Genomic DNA, 24,230 nt, shown 5'->3' with positions numbered 1-24,230 from the left:
TCCTACTTCTGTAGTGATACTGCCTTGGAAACCCAAGGAGGGGTCGCTATGAGTCGGGGCCGACTCGATGGCAAACAACAACAACAACAACATCGTAAAGTTATGAAAGGGAGGCTGAGGTTCCCAAAAACTTGGCTTCCCGTTGTCCTTCCTCTCCCTGCTGTTCCAGAGGCACCCTGTGTGATTCCAGGGCTTGGAGGAACATAGTCAATAAATCACTTTTCTAGGCTCATCTTATCTTCCTTGGGGCATCCACACTAGGAGGTCCTTGAAAACTAACAGAACAAAATCTGGTTTCATCCTATCTGTAAAAGACATATAACTTTTCACCCAATCACTGCCCGACCCTGACATTCCTCTTTCACTATACCCTCCTTTTTTTTTATGCCCACTGCCATGTTCCCACAGTTCTTCCTTTTCCAATCAATTTTGACACTGTTGATGACTCTGTTTTTTAAAGATGTTACTCCAGTCATAAATATCGCATGCTTTTGTCTGCCTCCTGAATTAAGGATTTACCTCTCATCTTGACAGCCCAAGGCATCTGGTTTTCCTGGGACCAGAGAGTACTAAGTTGATTTCATCTTTTCCTGCTTAGTTGTAAGTAGGCACTCAAGTTGCTCTGGAATGTGCTCTGTTCCTCAATCATATCCCTACCCCTCACTCATTCCCCATCCTACTATGGCCATTTCTATATTTGTCAGCCTGTCTTGAATCCTCACCCATCCTTGTCCACCTGTAACTGCTTCACTTACTGAAATTCTATTCCTCTTCCAACGTCCCTGTTGCACAGAATCAGCTTTACAAAGCTTTCACTGATCCTCTTTCCTGGATGTGACCTCCCCTTCCCCCACCCCAGGGCAATAATAGACCTTCACTTATGGACAGATTTAGAGTTTCTTAATGTTCTCATGCCTTTGGTCTCACTTTATGTCCACAATAACCCTGTGAGAGATAAGAAGAATGGAACCAAGGCTTGAAGAGATCAAGTCATTTGGCCAAGATAACAGAGTTAATGCGTGGCTTGGATCAGGTTCCCGGCCAAATGGTCTTCCCACTCCTGCATCTGCCTCAATGTCCTCTTGTACTTACACCATCTGGTCTGGATTTTATTTGTCTATTTTCTTACCATCTATACTGGACAATAAGCTCCTTAAGAAAGAGCTGCCTCACTCTTTGTTTTTATTCCTCATAGCACCTGGCACAGGATCTGGCACAGAGCAGAAATTCAACAGTCAAAATGGCATTAGTAGCTAGGGTATTTCTCCTGGGCCAGGATCTCTGTGCTACTCACATTAAATCTTCATGGGAGCCTGTCAAGTAAGTGCTATGACCTTCATGTGGAAGATGAGGGTCTGAAGCTCAGAGAGGGAGGCATTGGGCTTCAGGGAGAGCCTCCTCATCCAGGCCATGCAACCTCCTATCTTTGCACACTGACCTGGCCACACCAGGCTGGCATTTTATCTTTTTTTTTTTTTGTCATTGTTGTAAGTATATCTAGCATACAACTTTTGACAATTCAGCTTTTTACAGGTATACAACTTACAGCAATTACAACTGGCTGTGCAACCCTACTCTTAATCATTGCTATTTAATCATCACTATTAAACCCTCTCCCCTCCCTTCCCCCCACCCCCAACCCATGGCATCAAGATTGGAGAAGACTCATTAACAACTTGAGATATGCACATGATACAACTTTGCTTGCTGAAAGCAAAGAGGACTTAAAGCCCTTACTGATGAAGATCAAAAATTATATCCTCCAGTATGGATTACACCTCGACATAAACAAAAATCCTCACAACTCAGACAATAAGCAACATCATGATAAATGGAGAAAAGATTGAAGTTGTTAAGAATTTCATTCTATTTGGATCCAAATCAATGGCCATGGAATCAGCAATCAAAAAATCAAACAACATATTGTATTGGGAAAATATGCTGTAAAAGATCTCTTTAAAGTGTTAAAAAAGCAAAGATGTCACTTTGAAGACTAAGGTACACCTGAACCAAGCCATGGTATTTTCAATTGCCTCATATGCAAGCAAAAACTGGAAAATGGATAAGGAAGACTGAAGAAGAATGAATGCCTTTGGATTTCAGTGTTGGCAAAGAGTATTAAACATACCATAAAATGGCAGAAGAAAGATCAAATGTGTCTTGAAAGAACTATACCTAGAATGCTCCTTACAAGTGAGGATGGCAAGATTTCTTCTCACATACTCTAAGACATACTATCAGAAGGGACCAATTCCGGGAGAAGGACATCATGGTTGGTAAAGTAGAAGGTCGGCAAAAGAAGGAAGACTTTCAACAATTTGGACTGACACAGAAATGGCCTCAAGCACAGCAATAATTGTGAGATGGTGCAGGACTGGGCACTTTTCTGTTTGTTCTACTCAAGGTCTTTATTATAAATCAGAACTGACTGAATGGTACTTAACAACAACCAGCTCGTGGTGACCACTAATAAACTTTGGTCTGTATGCATTTGCCTTTCCTTGTCTTTTTATATAAGTGACATCATATGGTATTTGTCCTTTTGTGCCTGGTTTATGTTACTCGGCACAATGTGTTCAATACATGTACCTGTACCCATACATGTATGAAGACTTCATTTTTTTCCACTGGCTGAGTGTATTCTATTGTAGGTATGTACCACATTTTGTTCATCCATTTATCTGTTGATGGGCATTTAGGTTCTTTCAATTTTTTGCTATTGTTAATGGTGCTGCAATGAGCATTTTTGAGTCTCTGGTGTCTAATCTTTTGAGTATATACCTAGAAGTCGAATTGCTGGGCCATAGGGTAGTTCTTTTTTTATTTTTTTTGACGAACCATCAAACTGTTTTCCACAACATTTTTACATTCCCACCAGCAATGGATAAGGCTTCTAATTTTTCCACCTCCTTGTCAACATTTGCTGTTTTCTGTTTTTTATTATTTTTATCTTAGCCATTTTAGTAGAAGTGAAATGGTATCTCATTGTGGTTTTGATTTGCATCTCTCTGATGGCTAATGATGCTGAGCAAATGGTGGTCACCTGAGGTCTTCTTTGGTAAAATGTCTACTCAATTCCTTTGCCCATTTTATGATAGGGTTGTCTTTTTGTTATTAAGTTGTCAAAAATAATTATATATATATATGTTTTCTGAAGATATTCTCCCAGTAGATAGCTTGTCTTTTCACTGTTCTTATAAGGTCTTCTAATGGACAAGAGTTTTTAATTTTTATGAAGTCCCATTTATTAATTTATTAATATCTTTTGTTGTTTGTGCTTTTGGTATTGTATTTAGATAATCTGGTAGTGTAGTGTCTAAGGCACTTGACTGCTAACCAAAAGGCTGGTGGTTCAAACCCACCAGCCACTCCTCAGAAGGAAGGTTGGGCAATCTACTTCCGTAGTGATTTTGTTGTTGTTGTTATGTGCCGTCGAGTTGGACCCGACTCATAGCGACCCCTCCTTGTGTTTCCGAGGCAGTATCACTACGGAAGTAGATTGCCCTATCTTCCTTCCGAGGAGTGATACTGCCTCGGAAACCCAAGGAGGGGTCGTTATGAGTTGGGTCTGACTCGATGGCACATAACAACAACAACATTGTTGAAAGCTAGGCCTGACAGTGTTGCCCTTGCTTGTACTTCTAAGTATTTTAAGGTTTCAATTTGCACATTTAAGTCCTTCATCCATTTTGAATTTGACTTTGTATATGATCTGAGATATGGATCCTGCATCATTTTTCTACATGTGGAAATCCAGTGTTCCCAGCACCATTTATTAAAGAGATTCCTTTTTTCCCATTGAATGGACTTAGCAGCCTTGTAAAAAATCAGCTGACCACAAATGTATGAACTTATTTCTGGATTCTCATTATATTCCATTGTTATATCAGTACCAGGCTGTTTTGATTTCTGTAGCTATATAGTCTGTTTTAGGGAGCTCTGGTAGCATAGTGCCTAAGGCACTTGACTGCTAACCAGAAGGCTGGTAGTTCAAACCCACCAGCCACTCCTCAGAAGGAAGATGGGGCAATCTACTTCCATAGTGATACTGCCTTGGAAACCCAAGGAGAGGTCACTATGAGTTGCATCCGACTCAACGGCACATAACAACAACAACATATGTTTTTAAAATCAACAACGTATGTTTTAAAATCAAGAAGTGTGAGTCTTCCTACTTTGCTCTTCTCTTTCAACATTGTTTTAGCTATTTGGGGCCTCCTGCCATTCCATAAAAAGTTGAGGATTGTTTTTTTTCTATTTCTGTAAACAAGGCTGTTGGAATTTTGATCAGGATTGCATTCACTTTGGGCAGTCTTAACATGTTAACAATATTACGTCTTATAATCCATGAACATGAAACACCTTTCTATTTATTTAAGACTTATTTAATCTCTTTCAGCAGTTTTATAGTTTTCATAGTATAAGTCCTTCATGTCCCCAGTTAGATTTTTTTTGTAAATATTTTATTCTCTTATGTGCTATTATAAATGGAATTGTTTCCCTACTTTCCCTTTCAGATTTTTCACTGCTGTTGTATAGAAACCCAGCTGATTTTCATTTCTTGACCTTGTATCTGCAACTTTGTTAAATTCTTCCACTGGCTCTAAAAGTTTTCTTGTGGACTCTTGGGATATTTTATATACAGGTCCTCCATGAATAGAGATAATTTTACTTCCAATATGGATACTTTTTATTTCTTTTTCCTTTTTTATCTCTTTTTCTTGTCTTATTGCACTGGCTCGGACTTCTAATCCAATATTGAATAGAAATGGTGAGGGTAGGCACTTTTATCTTGTTCCCAATTGCAAGGAGAATGCTCTCGGTCTTTCTCCTGTAAGTATAATGCTGGCTGTTGGCTTTTCGTATAGGCCCTGAATTATATTGAGGAATTTCCTTCTATTCCAAACTTCTTCAGGCATCAAGAAAAGGTTTGAATTTTATTAAATTCTTTTTATGCATCTATTGTGATGATCCTGTGGTTCTTTTCCTTTGTTCTACTGACATGGTGCCAAAGTCTGTCAGTTTGTCATGCTGTGGGGGCTTGAATGTTGCTGTGAGGCTGGAGGCTATGCCAATGGTATTTCAAACACCAGCACGGTCACCCATAGTGGACAAGTTTCAGTGGAAACTGTACACAGACCAAGAGGCAGCTATTTGAACAGAAGAATGGAATACTGCATGGTTTAGAATCAGGCAGGGTGTACCATCAGGGTTGTATCCTTTCACCATACTTATTCAATCTGTGTGCTGAGAAAATAACCTGAGAAGATGGACTATATCAAGAAGAACATGGCCCCAGGATTGGAGGAACAATCATTAACAACCTGCAATATGCAGATGCCACAACCTTGCTTGCTGAAAGTGAAAATGACTTGAAACACTTACTGATGAAGATCAAAGATTACAGTCTTCAGTATGGATTACACCTTAACATAAAGAAAATGAAAATCCTCATAACTGGTCCAACAGGCAACATTATGATAAACAGAGAAAAGACTGAAGTTTGTCAGGGATTTCATTTTACTTGGATCCACAGTCAACATCCAAGGAAGCAGCAGTCAAGAAATCAGACATTGTACTGAACTGGGCAAAGTGCTAAGAAGCAAAGATGTCACTTTTAAGACTAAGGTGTGCCTAACCCAAGCCATGGTATTTTGAACTGCCTCAGATGCATGTGAAAGCTGGACAATGAATATGGAAGACTGAAGAAAGATGATGCCTTTGAACTACGGTGTTGGTGAAGAATGTTGAAAAAACCATGGACTGCCAGAAGAGTGAAAAAATCTGTCCTGGAAGAAGTGCACCCAGAATGCTCCTTGGAAGTGAGAATGGCTAGACTTCATCTCACCTACTTTGGTCATGTTGTCAGAAAAGGCTATTCCCTGGAGAAGGATATCATGTTTGGTAAAGTAGAGGGTCATCAAAGAAGGGGCAGACCCTCAATGAGATAGACTGACACAGTGGCTGCAATGATTGGTGCACGCATAGCAAAGATTGTGAGGACAGTGCAGTACCAGGCAGTGTTTTGTTCTGTTGTACTAGGGTTGCTATGAGTTGGAGCCAACTCGACAGCACCTAACAACAGCAACCCTGATATGGTGTATTATGTTAATTGATTTTCTAATGTTGAACCATCCCTGTATTCTTGGAATAAACCCTACTTTGGTCATGGTGTATGACTTTTAATATGCTGTTGGATTCTCTTTGCTACTATTTTGTTGAAGGTTCTTGTATCTATATTCATGAGATACTGGCCTGTAGTTTTCTTGTGGTGTCTGTGTCTGGTTTGGTTCTTAGGGTTATGTTTGCTTCATAGAATCAATTAGGGAGTATTCCTTCCTTTGCTATCATTTGGAAGAGTTTAAATAGTTTTGTGTCAATTCTTCTCTAAATGTTTGGTAGAATTCCCCAGTGGGGCCATCTTGTCCAGGACTTTTTCTTTTTGTTGGGAGGTTTTCAATCACTGATTTGATTTCTTTGCATGTTATGTGTCTGTTGAGAGTTTCTATTTCCTCTTGGGTCACTTTGGTTAGGTTGTATGCTTCTAAAAATTTGTCTATTTCATTTAAGTTAATCCATTTGTAGCACACTAGTTAAGTGCTTGGCTGCTAACCTAAAGGTTGGTGGTTCAAGCATCAGCTGCTCTATGGGACAAAGATGTAATAGTCTGCTTCCATAAAGATTACAACCTTGGAAAACCTATTAGGCAGTTCTACTATGCCCATAATGTTTCTATCAGTCACAATCAACTTGATGACAGTGTTTTGTTTTTTTTTTTAAATCCAGTTTCTTGTCATATAGTTGTTCATAATATTCTGTCATAACTGTCTTTATTTCCTATTGGGTCAGTGTAATGTCCCATCTTTCCTTTCTTATTTTGATTATTTGCATATTTCCTCTTCTTTGTCAGTCTAGCTAAAGGTTTGTTAATTTTATTGGTCTTTTCAAAGAATCAGCACTTTTGGTTTTATTGATTCTCTCTATTGTTTTTCTGTTTTTGATTTTATTTATGTTTTGAATTTTGTTATTTCCTTTCTACTGGTAGATTTAGACTTAGATTGTTCTTCACATTCTAGTTCCTAGAGTTGTCAAGTTAGACTGTTAATATGAGATCTTATTTCTATTTTTATGTAGGCATTTATTGATATAAATTTACCTCTGATTACTGCCTTAGCTGTGTCCCATAAATTCTGGTATGTTGTGCTTTCATTTTCTTTTGACTCTAAGAAATTTGTGATTTATCTTTTGATTTCTTCTTTGACCCATCTATAGTTTTATGTTTGTGCATTTTCCCAGTTTTTTTCTGCTATTGATTTCCAGCTTGACTCTGTTGTGGTCAGAGAAAATATTTTGTACCATTCCAATCTTTTTAAATTTATCAAGACTTACTTTGTGACCTAACATGAGGTCTATCATAGAGAATGATCCATGTGCACTGGAGTAGAATGTATATTGTGCTGTTTTTGGGTGGAATGTTCCGTGTATGTCTGTTAAGTCTAGTTGGTTTATATCGTCAATCAGGTCCTCTGTTTCTTTGTTAATCTTCTTTCTATATTTTCTATCTAATATTAAAAGAGGTATATTGAAGTCTCCAACTATTTTTGTAGTACTATGTCTCATTCCGGGAGCTCTGGTAGCGTAGTGCCTAAGGCACTTGACTGCTAACCAGAAGGCTGGCAGTTCAAACCCTCCTCGGAAGGAAGATGGGACAATCTACTTCTGTAGTGATACTGCCTCGGAAACCCAAGGAGGGGTTGCTATGACTCGGGTCCGACTCGATGGCACATAACAACAACAACATGTCTCCCTTCAATTCTATCACTGTTTGCTTTATATATTTAGGTGCTCTGATGTTGGACACATATATATATAGCTATGATTTTTAATTCTTCTTGATTAATAGACCCTTTTATCACCATGTAATATATTGTTTTGTTGTTGTTATGTGCCATCGAGTTGGAGCTGACTTATAGCAACCCCTCGTTGGGTTCCTGAGGCAGTATCACCATGGAAGTAGATAGCCCAACCGATTTTATCTTAAAGTCTACGTTGTCTGATATTAAGACTGTCACCTTTTAGTTATTATTTGCATGGGATATTTTTTCCATCCTTTCACTTTCAACCTATCTGTGTTCTTGGGTTTAATGCGTGTCTCTTGTAAACAGCATATAGCTGGATCATATTTGTTTGTAACCCATTCTGCCACTCTATGCCTTTTTGATTGGCACATTTAGTCCATTTACATTCAGTATAATTACTGATAAGAAGTGACTTACTTCTACCTTCTGTTATTATTTTTGTGTGTGTGTGTATGTGTCTCAAGTCTTCTTTGTCTTTGTCCTTTAGTACTGCTTGCTTTTGTGTTTTTTGTTGTGAGTCTTTTTGGTTCCCTTTTCCTTTTATTTTGTCTTTATTTTAAATGTATTTTCTTAGTGGTTACCATGAGTGGTACATTTAAGAGCTTGTATTCATAACATTCTCGGCTGAGTTGGTACCAATTTAACTTCAGTAGCATACAAGAAACTGTATATCTTTACCATTCCTCTCCCCACTTTTTTGTTATCACTAATTATGTCTATATTTCATGTCCCTGTAATATAATTTTATCCTTGCTTTTTACATATTTGTTAATTAGAAAACATGAAGGACAAGACATTTAGTATTATCAAGCATGAATATCTTACTGCTAGCCCTTACATTGGGAGTCGGGTGGCATAGTGCCTAAGGCATTTGACTGCTAACCAGAAGGCTGGTGGTTCAAATCCAATAGCCACTCCTTGGAAGGAAGATTGGGCAATCTACTTGTCCATGAATTTCTCTTTGTTATGTATTTTGAATTACTTTCTAGCCTTTTCTATTCCATCTGCAGAACTCTAAGTATTTTTTGTAAGGCTGGTCTGGTGCATTTAAACTCTCTCATCTTCTGTTTTAAATTTCTAAGAGATTTGTTGAAAAAAACCCTAAGATAAATGTTAAACTCACCACTTTTTACTTTGTAAAAATAAAATTTATTGTCCTTTTTCTACCTTCAACTAATTATCACTTAAGTCTAAAACATATGGGTAGTATTTTTTTTTTTTTTTAAGAGACAGCAAACGTTTAACTCTTACCAACAAATTTCTGAGGCATAGAGCTCTTACGTTTGGCGACGTTACTTGCTAGTCTGTCCAGCACGAGGGATCTCTCTGATCCTATCTTGCACAGGTCTTCTGCCATTTCACTGTGATTAGTTTCTTCTTTAATGACTAAAGTCAAAGACAATTAGAGAGGCCAATTTAGAAATGCTTAAGTTTAAAAGATTCAGCTGCATCCAGTGTTAAATCTGACATTTGTTAAGCACCTACTAGAGGCAGGCCCTTTATAGAGATTATGTCTAATCTTCACAAGAAACCTGCCAGCCAGACAGAGTAGATCACAGCAATACAAATGAGCAGCCAACTGCTAATGCTTCTTACTCTGATACTTACTAATTGAACATTATCCCCTAAAATCACAAGAACAAGCACCACCACTATCAGAGTCCAGAAATAATTGTGCTCTATTTAAGAGTACTTTTTAACTTTTTAATACTCCCAAATCCACTCACTCAGTCAATCCTGGCAACAATCCTCTAAATCAAAGAACTGTCAGATCTGGAAATTACCTAAAGGTCCAATTCATCATTTTGAACAGCAAACTGAGATGCAGAGAGAATCACAGCTGCTCAAAATCTTACATTACATTATGGCAGAGGCAGGGCCAAGGCCAAGGGTTCCTTTTCCCTGAAAACACAGTAAAGTCCCAATAAAGAAACACTTCCTGCATATCATAAAAAACCCTAGAAATTATGGAGGGAAAGATGGATGTTTGGACTATTTCTAGTCAATTTTTATTTTCTGTAACTTCTTTCTGTAAGATACAATTTTATATCCTACATTGCCTTACCTATAGTTTCTTCTAGTTTTTATGGTTAGATTTTTTTGAAATATAATTCTTGAATCTCTCTACAATTTATTCTAATACATAAGCAGTTATATAAAGAGTTGAAAATATAAACTGATAATTTTTCAAATAGCTAATCCACTCTTCCAAAAATGGTTTTGTAACAATCCATTTAAATCCCATAGCCCTTTGCTTCCTCCTTTCTCAGACAATATATGCTGATTTGTGACATAGTCTTTTGGAGGTTTGTCCACTTCTGTAATTGATTTGTCTGTCTATACTTCCAAGAGTCCCATACATTACAGCCACATTTTAATGCAGTATCAGGCATTACTCTTTTTTTTAAAAATTGCCAATTTCTTTCTTCAGATATACTTTCAAATATATGGCTACCAATTCCAATAAAATTCATAAAACAAACTTGTGTTAGAAGTATGAATTGGTTTGGGGAGGATGGAAGTGCAGTGTCCTGTCCTCCTATCAACAAGCATAATTTTCTTCTCTCTTTCTTTTTCCAAATGTTCTTTCTTATCTAGTATGTTTAGTAGCTTTCTTCACTGTAACGTTCAAGTTACTTGCTGAGATTATTTCTAAGTAATTTATTCTTCATTGCCATTATAAATGCCACTTTAAAAATACATTTCAAGTTGGTTATTATTGCTGGTATCTTCAATTTTTAGAAATTAAAAATATGCATGTTATTAAATGAACAAACATACATAGCACATACTGAGTATATTCTTTACCCTGATTTATATTAAGTATACATGTAAAATCCACAAAATTCAATTCCACTGGTCATACACTTGACCTCTCAAGCTAATATGCTTTCTTCCATATTCAATACTTATCTGAACAGCAAGGAAATGTGGCCTGCCCAGGGTACCTGCAGGTCTCCCATGAACTGCAGAGTTGATAACAGTAAAGGACAAAAGAGTCCAAAGCTCTTGAATCACTAGCTACTTTGTTCTTAGATGCCTCTTAGGTCTTGCAACACAACTTGTGCACCCAAAGCCCAGGACAAAGTTTTCTATTTCTCTGAATAGTTATTAGGAAATTGTAACTACTAATGAGAAAGCCTCTAGTAAAGAAAACTGTTCAGAAAAATTAATCTTCTACAAGTTGTAAGATAGGCTTTATTTTTGTCAAACACAAAGAAATGAAAAATGACACAACCTAAGGTGGACTGGACAGGAAAGGACTACTCTGCTATCCCTGTGAGCAATAATAAGAGACTGCTCTAGGAGGTGACTGTGAGAAGGACAGGATGGGCTATGCATAAGAACGAAAATGTCCTACCAGCCTCAGAAAAGCAGAACTGACATGACAAGGAACTCACCACCCCACTGTCTGTCTTCCAAACCCAAATGTAGTCCTGGAGGACTCTGCATTAAAGTTTTTTTAATGAATTCCCTCTACACTCCAAATTACTTAAGTCAGCACTTCCTGCTCACCTACCGGAGCTAAGTATTGGCAATGATAAGGAGAAGATGGTCTCTGTCTCAAAGATGTTTGCATTCACTCTGCATATCTGATGTGATACCAGTTACAGTCAAATGCTTCCTTGCTGGCTCTGACCCCATCTGCAGCCACAAGGAGGACAGATGATTGGCCCTTACTGTAAGGATGGTCATTGTCTAGGAGAAACCTTCTAATCTCCCCAGTGTGAAAATGTAAAGACGTGATTTTGGTATTCCAAATAATTTGGTCACTAAAGGGAATAAATGGATATTTTGGGGTTAAATTCATCCTAACCACAGGGTAATAGTTAATATAACTGACTGGTCTATAAGTATATGGAAATAGCCCCTTGAAGAGAATTAAGTTGAAAGTGTCAATATTTCAGTGACCTAAATGTTCATGATGTGCTCACATCCACTCTAATCTCATGCTTTTCCTAGAGCATTTTCATAAGGTTGGCCAGGCCAAAATTATTGTTCAACATTTAAGTACTGCGCCTAGGGTCACATTCAAGAGCAGATTCAGGGATAAGACTCAAATTGAAGTATCCTTAAAATACTGCTGGTTCTCCCATGGAAGAAGAGTTGAAGTGGGTGTTTCACTGAAGTTTGTTTCTTTAGTAACCAAAATGGTAGAGAAAAACGATGTATCCTATTTCTTTTGTTCATTTGCTGTCTCAATTTCATATATGTAATTTTAAGAGAAATTCAGATTATTATAGTTAATGGAGCTTGGTGCTGTAGCTAATATGTTCTCAATAAATATGTGTTGAGTAAACATTATTATTAATGTTTATTTAAACATTAATAATGTAAAATATGTCTTAAGAAGCACTTACTATTTTTTTTACAGAAAAACACAGTATCTGGATGTTTATATTTTATTTTAAAGGAACAAAACCAATCTCTCATCCTTCAATCTCCTACCCTGGACTATGGCCATGAATTGATAGTTATTTACTTATTTATTTTCTTTTCAGTGAGTTTCGCCTCTTCCACTTACCTCTGAAAACTTTCTATAGAAATATCCCTTAGACTTTGAAGGAAGTGAATTGATAATTTAATGGAATCTCATCATTTCACAGATGAGAAGATTAAGGCCCAGAGCAATCAACTGTGAGCCCGCAACTCACAGGTGACATGTGGAAGATTCACTGCTGGAACCGCGGAGTTCCTGCTATGTAACACACTGGCTCTCGGTATCAAGACTCATGTGAACCAGTGTTTAGGACTCCATTCTGACCATTCTCTCCTTGTTCTCATCTGCCTTTAATAATCTAAGTGTGCTCTGGTGAATTTTCCTTTGCGAACAATCTTTTCAAGTTAGAAAGCTGGCTGAGGCTTAATAAATTCTTAACTATTAATTTAACTTCTACCCCTGGGTCCAATGATGATTCTTTCAGCTGTAGTACTAAATGCATTGTGTTATGAAGGAGGTTAAGTCCAGTTGAGCTATTTATAAATTCCTTATCTCTTAAAAAGTTAGAAAGGTGCTTTTTTTTTTAATCACACTGTCATTCCTCTGAGTAAATCCAGCCTTCTTCAGCACTCTCCGTACATGTTTCACTTTATATTATCTAAGATTAGAGTCAAGTGCTATCTTGTTATGCAATATACAACCAAGCACTGATGCTCAGAGGAAAAAAGCAATCTTTTGTTTAATCATTTGACAACCTCAGTACTACTGACTGTCAAAATCAAAATGTATGTAAAATACACAGCTCTGTCAATAAGCTTCAACCTCATGAGCAAAGCAGGTACAGATACTGTACCCTTGGTCTGAACTGATGAAGGAAAACATAGTCTGAAGGTTCATAATTTGATCAATTTTATGAAAAGATAGTTTTAAAACAAGATTTCACATCTTTTCTGATTATTACGTACAAAGAAGCAACAGATACTCCAGGTTCTTTTTTTTTTTTTACAAAAAAAAGAAAAAACAAAAACAAAAAACCTAAAAACTTTTGAGGGTCATTACTACCTTAGAACTTTCCTCAGATTTCAAGGGGGAGAGGTCCTAAAGCCAAGCTCTCTTGAGTGGAGTGAGGACTGGTCTATGGAAGATTTACAAAGTGGGAAAGCACAATGTGCTCCTTTTGTAACTGTGCCAAAAATGTCCCTCCATTCATCCCAGCGGTGGTGGCAAGATAGGCCTTTGGATCTGCTGACAAAGCCATGTGTGGAAGGCCCTCTTCACCCGCCTGCTGGAGAGGGAGAGCCAGCTCCAGGGTCGCTGTGAGCTCTCTGCGCTTACCTGGGTACAGCGTGCCTGGAAGGCCCATGCTTTGCAAGTAGTTGTGGCAGCGCTCTTTATGTTCCTCTAAAGAGCTTCGCTGTTTATAGCTTCGGCCACAATATCCACATTTGTGAGGTTTACCAACTGCAGAAAACACAATTGAGTTCAAGACCCCAATTAAATGTCGGCCTTATGTGTCATGGGAATGCATGCAATACAATTATTAGCAAAAAAGTAAAAAAACAAAAACAAAAACAAAAAACTCTACTCTTGAGAGCTATGAAAGCATTATGGACTTGGTCAAAATGACTGAATTTAAAAATGTTAATGCCTAGGTGGTTCCTTGACTGTACCAAGAACCACGTGACTCTTATTTCATTTTAATTTGTTGACTGTACTGACTAATGACTACCTAATGTCCTCATACTAAGTCAATAAAGCCTATCTTTTAACTAAGGGAAATAACTACTTGTAGTATTATAATGTGGATGTCAAACAACTTCTCAAGAGACTTGAGAAGGTCCTTGTGTCAGCTGGATCCATTCATATTTCCCTCTAAAGTATGCCTTGGGTTCAGGTCCATGCTGGGGCTAGGTCTGGTATAGCACTGGTACTAGACAGAATGCAACCAATGTGAATTCAATTTTAACTTTAGAAACTGAATAATGTAAGGTCTTTAAGAAATCATAAAAGATAAATATGCAATGAGCATTTTATTTCCAAGATAAATTTTCTTGTTTTAACTTGGAAAAGCTATGCTGTCTCCCCAAAGACCTTTATGATGACATAATACCTAGATCAGCTTTGTCCAATAGAATTTATTGTGATGATTAGGCATTCTCTATCTCCATACCATGCAATATGACTGCCACTGTGCTGTTCAATATGGTAGAGACTAGTGTTGCATGGCTACTGAGTAGTTAAATTGTGACTAGTGCCACTGAGAAGGTTAATTTTTACATTGGTTTAGTATTAACTGGTTAAAATTTAAATACCACACATAGGTATTGGCTACTGTATTGGGCAGTTTGGTTCTATACAAGTTTAGCACTTACTGAATTTTTATAGTGAGGACTGGCAAAGAATCCATATTATGCTTAAGTCTAAAGACTTACATAGATAATGTTGTAAGAGATGAAATAGACAAAGCATTTTCAATCACTTATATATTGTTGTTTAGGAGCCGTCGAGTTAGTTCTGACTCACAGCCACCATATCTACAACAGACCGAAACAATGCCTGGTTCTGCACCATCCATCATTTAAAAAACTAATACAAATTCCCACCTTAAGAGCAGCATCTTTTCTTTTATACTTCATTCTCATGTTGTTTGATTTCACATTTTTCAAAGTATATATAGAAGTCAAAAACATCCAAATAAAAATGTTTAGAAAAATGGTTTATTCAATACTTGTGTCAATTAAACCTCTTTCCTAGGTGATAAGAAGCTATAGTTTAAGAAGAGTAATATGAAAATCAAAATTAGACTTCTAGAAAATGTAGTAGAGAAAGAAAGGGATCTTTCCTTATCTATAGAGAGTGATACACTCCCAACACCAGGAAGTAATGTTGAAATATACGATGTTGCCTAAAACTGAACATTTTAAGTTCTGCTTTTAGAAATTAATATAGAGAGCTCCTCAAGGTCCTTTTTTGGAAAAGTTTTAAATTTAGCAAATCCCATGGTCAAAATCACTGGTCAGGATAAATGGCATACCCTCTGCCCTTGAGTCAATTCCTACTCATAGTGAACCTATACAACAGAGTAAAACTGCCTCACAGGGTTTCCAAGGCTATAATCTTTATGGAAGCAGACTGTCACATTTTTCTCCCATGGAACAGCTGGTGAGTTCAAACTGTTAATTATTTGGTTAACAGCTGGGTGCTTAACCACTGCACCACCAGGGCTCCTGAGTAAATGACTGATTTTGTGCCTAGAATATAAGAAACGTGTTCACTGCAATCGACTGAACTTGAGTGTATATGAAAATACAGCTAATATTCTACAGGAAAAAAACATCTCTGAGTTTAAAACTTCCAAAGAAAGCAGTGAAGAAAGGAAGGGGATCCCCTCTTTACCCTGGAAGATCAGCCAAGCTGCTCTTATAATCAGTATAGGACAGATTCTACAGCTATATTGCCAATAATATTTTGGTCTTTGGAAACTTAGGCCACAACCAATTGGCAGGGAAAGCTGTGAGGTTGATTGATCACGATTTTTAATGGAATAGGGAAGTGGTCATTCCACAATGGAATAGACAGGTGGCCACAACTGAGTTTGTCAGACAAAGACTAGAATCTTCGTTTGATTCTAGTGAAGTCATTTTGTAGGACACAAATCACTGTTTTATTTCTAAGAATGTAGTGTCAATGTTACTTTAAGATACAAGAATCACCACAATCCCTGGGTCCATAACAGTTTTCTCACAACCATATCACTCACTTGCTCATCAGTGGATCTATACTAGAAATAAACTGTTCATAGCCTACTACCTGCTATATACAATTATCCAAGTAATTAGTCATACTTAAGGCAGGATGCCAATTTGCCTTGAATGAAATAGCAGGCATGCAGCCAGAATAACATTATATCATAATTAGAGTTCTAGATGTTGCTAATTTCATAAGAGGAAAGAAAAGAGAGTGATACCTCTTTGAATGAACAATTATTTGTGTTTTCTGCCTGCATGAGAAGCTATGCTTTCTATCATCTTGAACACTGTATTATGGTCAATTAAGTTTACATGTACTTGCGACCTTACAAATGATATATTAGTAGTTTCTGCCCCACCCCCCTTACCCCAAGGCCCTGGACACAGGCTATAGAATCACCACACCTGAAGCTTGTAAGGGTATTGTTCATCATGTAGTTCCTTCACCCCACCTGCACCACTAGGCAGGACAACAACACATATTCAGCATTATTAGCACATATATACATTTAAGCATGCTCCCTGTCATACTGTCATTTCATTTTTGAGGAGCCATCTGTTCTCCTTGACCACCTGCAGCAAACCCTTCCCCAGTACTGAGTATGTGTGCTGACCATGAAGCGATGTAGCAGCACTTACTCCACTGTCCTTTCCCCTGATCTGTCTTGCTCTATGGAAGGGCAGTTCTTTAGCTTGGCATGGCTTCTTTTTTGGAAGATCACCCCACTGTTATGATTAATAGGATTTATGGAAGGCTGCTCCATGTTTAATAGTAGGAAGGAGATGGAATCAAGAGAAGATGGTCTATTTGGGCACCTGTGACAGAACTAGCACTCAATGTCCCTCCCTATGGCTCCCCTCCATCTTGTCTTCACCAGTCTGGGGAACCTCCGCAGGTACTACTCATGAGGAGAAAGACAAAGTTCTCGCCAATGCTTGTAAGAATTTGTAATTTGTACCATACTTCTTTCTGGGGTCACTTAGGAAATTACACATTCATTTGGAACTTTTCTAAAGGTAAACTTTAGGAACTGTGATGATTATCTTTGTATGTCAACTTGGCTAGGCTTGGTTGAGTGGATGGGCAGCAGGATGTAGTATTCCTCATGAAGAGACTGGTAATCAACTCCATGGTGGAATCGAATGGGAGCAGCTGAGTAGCTGCCTTTGGGTATGTGGTCTGCTTCCTGTATATAACCAGAAGCTTTGAGAATGGTCTCTAGCCTATGGCATGCTTGGACCCTGCATGTAGCCGTGTCGTTGCTCAGCAGCCTGCCATGCTCTGCCGACCTTGGGACTTAGAATGGTCTTAAGTTAATGGCCTGCTGTGTGGTTTGGTAACATCGGGACTGTGCCTTTTTACTTGTCAGCCTTGGGGCTTCTCAGCCTCAGCAGCCAGCGGCTGTCTGAGTGAAGAAATGGCTCTAGCTCCAGTGGGCCGGGAGCAGGAGGCAGAGCTGAACCCCAAGGTTGAGGGGCTTTCACCCAGCCCCTAGAGCCTGGCACTTTGAACTTGGACTTAAAGCCTCCAAATTGTAAGAATAAATTCCTGTTTGTTAAGACCATCCCATCTGTGATATATTTCTTGTCAGAGTGGCACTAGGTAACCAGAACAGGAACTTACCTTTCAGCATGCACTCGAGGCCCTCCTTCTGTTGGAAGTCTCTCCTGATACCTGCTGCCTCTCACTTATTCTCCCTCCACCCCCTCAGATGCTTCTGTTGTAGCCCTTGTAAAACATATTTATTTACTCGTTTATACTTGTCTTCCCCACTGAAGAATGAGTTGCCTAAGATGCTCAGTAATGTGTGACAAAGAGATGAACAAGATGAAGAGCCCTCTAAAACCCGAACTCTTAAACACACTTATCACTTTCTGGACAGAAGACAGAGCCCATGAAAGCCTCTCTCAAAGGAACACAGAGTTGCTGTCCTCCTCAGGGATAATCTTCTTTATTAGGCTCTCTTGTGGGTGGCCAAATCTAGAGGGAAGGCACTCACAGCACCTTTTCACAGCAGACACTCAATGGAAATGGGCTGAACAGATGACTGAGGTTGTAAACTCAATGAGGACAGGAACATGTGTCCCAATAGTCTCTCAGCTTCCAGATCCTCTGTGTAGTGCCCCACCTCAAATATGATTGACTGAGGCAGAAAAATATCTGTGGTTCATATCACGTAGATCACACCACAGGCAAACATACACATAAAAGTTAGCCAAGAACTATTTTCCTCTAAAGTGTGAGATGATGAGGGCTATTTGATAATGAAATACTGAGGGAGATTTCTCAGGAAGAAAAGGGTTTAATTAAAGTTGGATTTGCTTCACAGGTTGGGAGAGTTTCAAGAATTACTGAGCATTTATGCAAATTATGATTTATCTGAGACCTTTGGATGGTGTGGGATATGTTATTTTCTCACTCAGAAAGAAGTGCTATCATCCTAAGTTCAGCAACAGCCCCAAATTAGTCCTCCCAACAAAGCCCTTGACCGGTTTGCAGTATAAGAGACATGGTCCAGGGAGGAGAGCCTCAGTTAACTGGTCTACACCTAACAGCAGCAGGTAACTGAGAGCCCTAATCAATTCTTCTCTCATTTGGCTAAGAAAAATGTATCAATTACTGTAATTAAAAATACTTGGCATAAAGCAGCAATGAATGTGGTTTAAAAATCAACATGAAGAAAGATAGTTGGGAACTTTTTCACCACTAGCACTCTGTAAAAAGTACAGCTGGTGAAATCTTTTAAAAAACCAGTTACCTGATAAAATGCGACAGGGAGAATTCTTCTTAAACATTTTCATGGGGCTTCCTAGTGTGTATGTGTGAGATAGGCAGAGAGAGAGAGTGAAAGAGAGAAAGAGAGAGAGAGTATGTGTGTTGTGTGCATTTTCCCATCCCATTCCACAAATTTATTGGGAAAAGCAGGGCATATTGGGGGTGGAGCAGGGGTAAGGATGTCAATGTAAACTAGTAAAAAACAGTTGCTGTTTAGTCGAATCTGACTCATGGTGACCTCATGTGTGTCACTGTAATAAATCCATAGGGTTTTCAACGGCTGATATTTTGGAAGTAGATCACAGGCTTTTCTTCTGAGGTGCCTCTGGGTGGACTCAAACCTCTAATCCTTCAGCTAGCAGCTGAGTGCATTAACCATTTGAACTACCCAAAGACATCTTTCAAAATAAATGATGGACAATATCAGATGGAGAACTTCACCCTGGGACTGAGCTTGGGAGGTGCGCAATGAAGACAGTGTCCATGTACTCAGTACATGAGAGGGGTCACTGCCCTGACAAAGCAGGGTTGTCTAGTACCCAGGATGCCCAAGGGACCTACCTGAGTGTGTCCTCAGGTGGCCCGTGAGGGCATCCCTCCGACGGCACGCGTAGTTGCAGAGGTGGCACTTGAAGGGCTTCTCCCCAGAATGTAACTTGATGTGGCGCAGGAGATTGCCTTTCTGAGTGAAAGAGGCGCCGCACTGATTACACTGGAAAGGGCGTTCCCCTGCGAGGAGGAGAGGGAGAGGTATGTGAGAACAAAACTCTAACACTGGAACAAGAAGGAATCTCAGTGAGAAAGTTGTTCCCACTGGTGCTCTGTGACTTCCACCAGCTGCAGGTTTGATAGAACATGAGGCTTTCAGACTAAACCTGCCAGCTTCTTAACGCTTCACTGGTTGGGTCAATTTGATCTGAAAATCTAATTTTTTTTTCCTAAATCAGAATGGCACATCACAATGCAAATTCAAACTCATTTAAATAAAGTGACTGCAACATTTTGTGATGAAGAGCCACTCTTCCTGATCAGCAGTTTTGGAATAAACCAATATCCAATTTTGCATGTTGTGGCATTTGGTGGGGTTTTTAATGTGGCTTTTTTCAAAGGGTCTTTAAAATATGCCACTGAAGCAGCAAAATAAAAAGGAAACTCATTAAAAATGCATTTCAGGATCACAAGTTCATTTCAGCGTTACATTCTTATATTTAAATGAAAGGCACTTCATTATAACAGTTATAATAACTTCTTTTCATTTACATTTTCCCTGTATTTTCCCTTTCAATTTCTTCTCCATTACCTGTCTGTCCCTAAGCAGGCAAATCAGGAAAGAGACAGAGAGGGAGTGTGCGGGTGAGAGAAAGAGAGAGAGAGAGAGAGGGAGAGAGAGAGAGAGGGAGGGAGAGAGAGATTAAATAAAATGAGAAGTTAAGATACTGTGAAGGAAGCTCAACGGCTTCCAAATAAAAGTCCCGAATCTCCCTGTGGCAGGGCATGAAAATCAGAGTTGCAATGAGATTTCTTGCTTTTTCTTTCCTCACAAATTCTAAAACCTTTATTGTTTGTTTATATCCACAGAAGACAAGTTATATGTTCAGTACAAATATTCTAAAAGATGCAATTTAGTTTATTATTAGGGGATTCTTTCAGGGGTAATACTACTGAATTTTGCAACTAAGAAAATGTTCGAACCTCTGGTCTGTGTGGTACCACATGTCCCTATGTTCTGTATGTAACAAAGGAATGAGCAGGTATCTGAGAAAAAGAAATATACTGCTTTCCTATAAGTAGTCCTAACTCTTGGAATCTAAATCAGTGAGCATTTCCTTTAACTCTCACTTAATAGAGTAATGAATTTGTTAAGTAAATATTCAAGTTTGTTTTTAAAAACAAGGGCTATATTTAGGAGAAGAATAATATGGGACTACAATTTCTGGTGTTGAGATATCATGAAAAGGTACTTCATAGTGACAATAAGGATAAAGACAGTAACTAGGATATATCTGATATTTCCACAAATCCAACTCTGCAATAAATTTGAGCAGAGAGAACGCAGGTCGGAAGGTATTGGAACAAACAGGTATTTGAAAACAAACAAACAAAAACAATTAACTAGCTAAATCTCTAAATTACAACTGCATACATGTGGCTGATATTGGATGGGGAGACTGACATAGCTGATATCAGGTAGTCCTGAGGAGCTTTCAGTGGAGAAAAAACATTTGATTATTTGTTAGAAATACTTTCAGTCTTTCATTGGTTTATGTGTGTATGGTATGTGTGTTTCACTTTAAGTGGACAAAAGTGGGGAAAAAAAGGGTGAACACTGTGTGCAGGGACACCCAGACTGGGTAAAATGAAATATGTCTCCAGCCTACGGCTCTCACTTTGATGGGGTGAAACCTCAGTCTGGTGGGAAAGACAGTCAGTTGACGAATATGTCACGAAAAGGCTTATGATAAGGATGTGGGGCACTCTTGGTGACACAAACTTTTCTTGTGGTAAGACCCAGGGCTAGTGAAGCCAAACGTTGGTAATGTCAATACCCCTGCATATGTGGATAGGGTGCTGGAGTGTCATGCTTCTCCCAGGTCTGCAGGACTAGAGAGATACCCAGAAGTGAGACCACACAGTGGAACCAGTGTCTCAGCAAAGGACAGATTTTCACAGCTTTGTCTGCTTTCCACAGAAAGGGTCAAGAAGGGAGAACAGCAGCCGTCTCTTAGAGTAAAATCTGTCTTCTAATTTGACTAAACAGTTTTCTTGTGTCCTGCTGTGCTGTGCATCTTTATCCCTGCTGGCAAGGTTTACTGGAAATCTATTTGCTTCTGATTGCCTGTGCTGGCATGAATATGTATCATAGGCATGGGGACTTCTGAAAATAGAGCCTTCACCAAAGTTACAAAGAAGCCCTCTACCGAAGTTAGCTTGCTCCGAAAGATGTTGTCATCAGACAAGGAGGCCTGTCCTAGGAGATGCACAACTGAACGCCAGCCCACCTCTTTGTCGTCTTCTTTGGGCTGTGCCAATTGCTTGCCTCCTGTTGGTCAACAGTTTGCTTACTGAAGCTAAAGAGGATAAAGCTTTGCCAAGATTATATTTACTTTTATTTTAATTGGGCTGAGGCATTTAAGATAATTAATTCAAATTTTAGTTTTTAATCCCAGTGACTCTACAGAGCTATCATGTCAGGAATCCTCTATAAGAATATTTGAGTTGCTTTTAATAACTTAATTGGATAAAAAAGAGATGGTCTTCATGGATGTTTCCATCAAATAAGATCTCTGAGGGTATATGGGAAGAGGAGGAATGCAAAAAACAAAATCTAATCTGCAAGAATTTACTCAAGACTTTTGTGACTGCCCTGATGCCGCACCACCATGAGTGTACAGGGTTCCTCTTTACGTGGCACAGGCACAGGGCAGGCACAGTGCTCATGCACCCTGGACTATAAAGAATAACTACAGTTCACTTCTTTTCATCTTCATTATTTAAAAAATCCCAGCATTTGAGATCATAAGACCTTATATTTGCATGCTGGTTTTTTCCCCTGCATTTCATGTTTCTTTCATATCACTTTTCCCATGTGTCAAGGAGAGGCACTATGATTACACTTCAGTTAATAATATGAAACTTACCAGCAAAGTAGGAGTATCCATGACCCACTTAGAATACAGTGCCACAAGCACAGTACTTTGTAAGGGTGGTGATGTGTGGAGAGGGAGGGGGTTCTACTGGTGGGAGATGCACTGAAATCACAATGATTATTGGGGAAGGAAAACAACATGGAACTGGTTTGTGGGCTCACCCTAAAGGCTGATGGAGGAGAAACAAGGGCCATAGGTGAGGCTTAGCTTCTCTGGCTGGTAAATGGCTAGAGCATAGCTAAGCTCCCAATTGAAGGGCCATTCTAAAATGGTGCAGTTCACAGTGCACTACTCAACTGCACATCCCTAATGAGATCATGTACTGGCAGCACTAGCATCCCTAGACACCGGTGAGGAATTCTCCCTCGGCTCTTTATTTTTTACCAGATTTTCAATGATTTATATGCCCTTCAGAATATCAGAAGTACTGCTCTAGAAACATTTTACACTTAAGAGAACTCAGGGAAGGGGTCAATGGTGGACTATTTGTGCCTTCCTTATCATATTCCACTCAGATCCCAGGAAAATAAAACCATTGCTAGTGTTACTGTCTATTCTAAATCTAGTTGGCCAGTATATTTCTTTATCTACCTGTGACCCCAATATTTATGCAGTGGAAATGCACTATATAAAGACTGTCCATGGGTTCACTGTTTCAGGTTTTAGGTTTTTAAATTTTATTTTAAATAAAGGTCAATGCAGGAATAAAAAATTGCTGAGTGGTACCTACTCTACTGGAATTTCCTCATTCCGTAAGTGGAAGAACTAGAACTAGGCATATGCAATCACTTGGCATTCTGCTGTTAAGTGTGAGAAGTGGGCAGCATCAAGCAGGTGCTCCTCTGCATATCTGTCCCTGGCAGGCTTATTCATTAAATGTAATTATTCTCTTTATCAGGTCAGGCAGTCATTATATTTTGGCAATTTAGTATGCCAGAATTTGATTCATTTATCAAATATTTATTTAAGAGAATTTTCACTGTACGCTCAGGCTTTACATGAATTAGCAGGAAAGTAATTCATTTGTGAGGTTTATTCCTTCATCAGGAATGTATGAAAATGGGTCCCAGCACATTCTGCATAGTGTCTGTCACAGGGTATCCTCTTTTCACTTTAATTTCCTCTTGATTACAAAAGGGGAGGACATGATCACTCCTATAAGCATCCTTAGGGCTAGGTGTGCGTGTCTATTTCACTGGGTAATTGGAGGATTCAGGAGCACATTAGGAATAGCAAAGTTTATTTAATTTTAGAAGTTATTTTTTTTATTAAAAACATATTTTCATATTTTCCAAATAGACTAAAAATGGAATACATCACTTTAGAAACTGCCCTGATTTGAACATAAAAATTGTAACTGCAAAAATATATGCATTTTCTGATAACCCAGCTTTTTTTTCCTCAATGGATTTTCTGAATCTTTGCTTAATTTTTGATAAACATACATTTGTTTTGCCCCAGGTAAAAATAACAAGAGACTATGATTTTCAAGTCTTCTTCTTCCCTGACACATCTTACTAAATCTTTTGTGTTTCCAAAGTATGGTTTTCATCTAGTTGTTGGCTTTTATTTTGCTCCTGGGTATCGTGATGGCAGACGGTAGCTTTATTAAGATCTACTAATACGTAGTGCCTAAGGCACTTGACTGCTAACCTGGAGGCTGGTGGTTCAAACCTACCAGCCACTCCTCGGAAGGAAGATGGGGCAATCTACTTCCGTAGTGATACTGCCTCAGAAACCCAAGGAGGGGTCGCTATG

At 38.7% G+C, this 24,230-nt stretch overlaps 1 protein-coding gene across 1 annotated transcript in view; it reads right to left on the bottom strand.

Moving 5' to 3' along the window:
* The window catches only part of IKZF1 (IKAROS family zinc finger 1), a 97,348-nt gene that overhangs the window by 3,898 nt on the left and 69,220 nt on the right, over positions 1-24,230 (bottom strand). Inside the window, exons 5-7 of the mRNA XM_042781406.1 lie at positions 19,387-19,554; positions 13,636-13,761; positions 9,111-9,245 (exon numbers count right to left, since the gene is read on the bottom strand). Coding sequence (XP_042637340.1) covers positions 9,111-9,245; positions 13,636-13,761; positions 19,387-19,554 — 429 coding nt within the window. The remainder of the gene's footprint in view (positions 1-9,110; positions 9,246-13,635; positions 13,762-19,386; positions 19,555-24,230) is intronic.

Source organism: Orycteropus afer, unplaced genomic scaffold (genome assembly GCF_000298275.1).
Source record: "Orycteropus afer afer isolate SDZICR_OR568_19922 unplaced genomic scaffold, OryAfe1.0 scaffold00115, whole genome shotgun sequence".
NCBI classification, from domain to species: domain Eukaryota; kingdom Metazoa; phylum Chordata; class Mammalia; order Tubulidentata; family Orycteropodidae; genus Orycteropus; species Orycteropus afer.
This window is presented reverse-complemented; position numbering and strand designations above follow the sequence as displayed.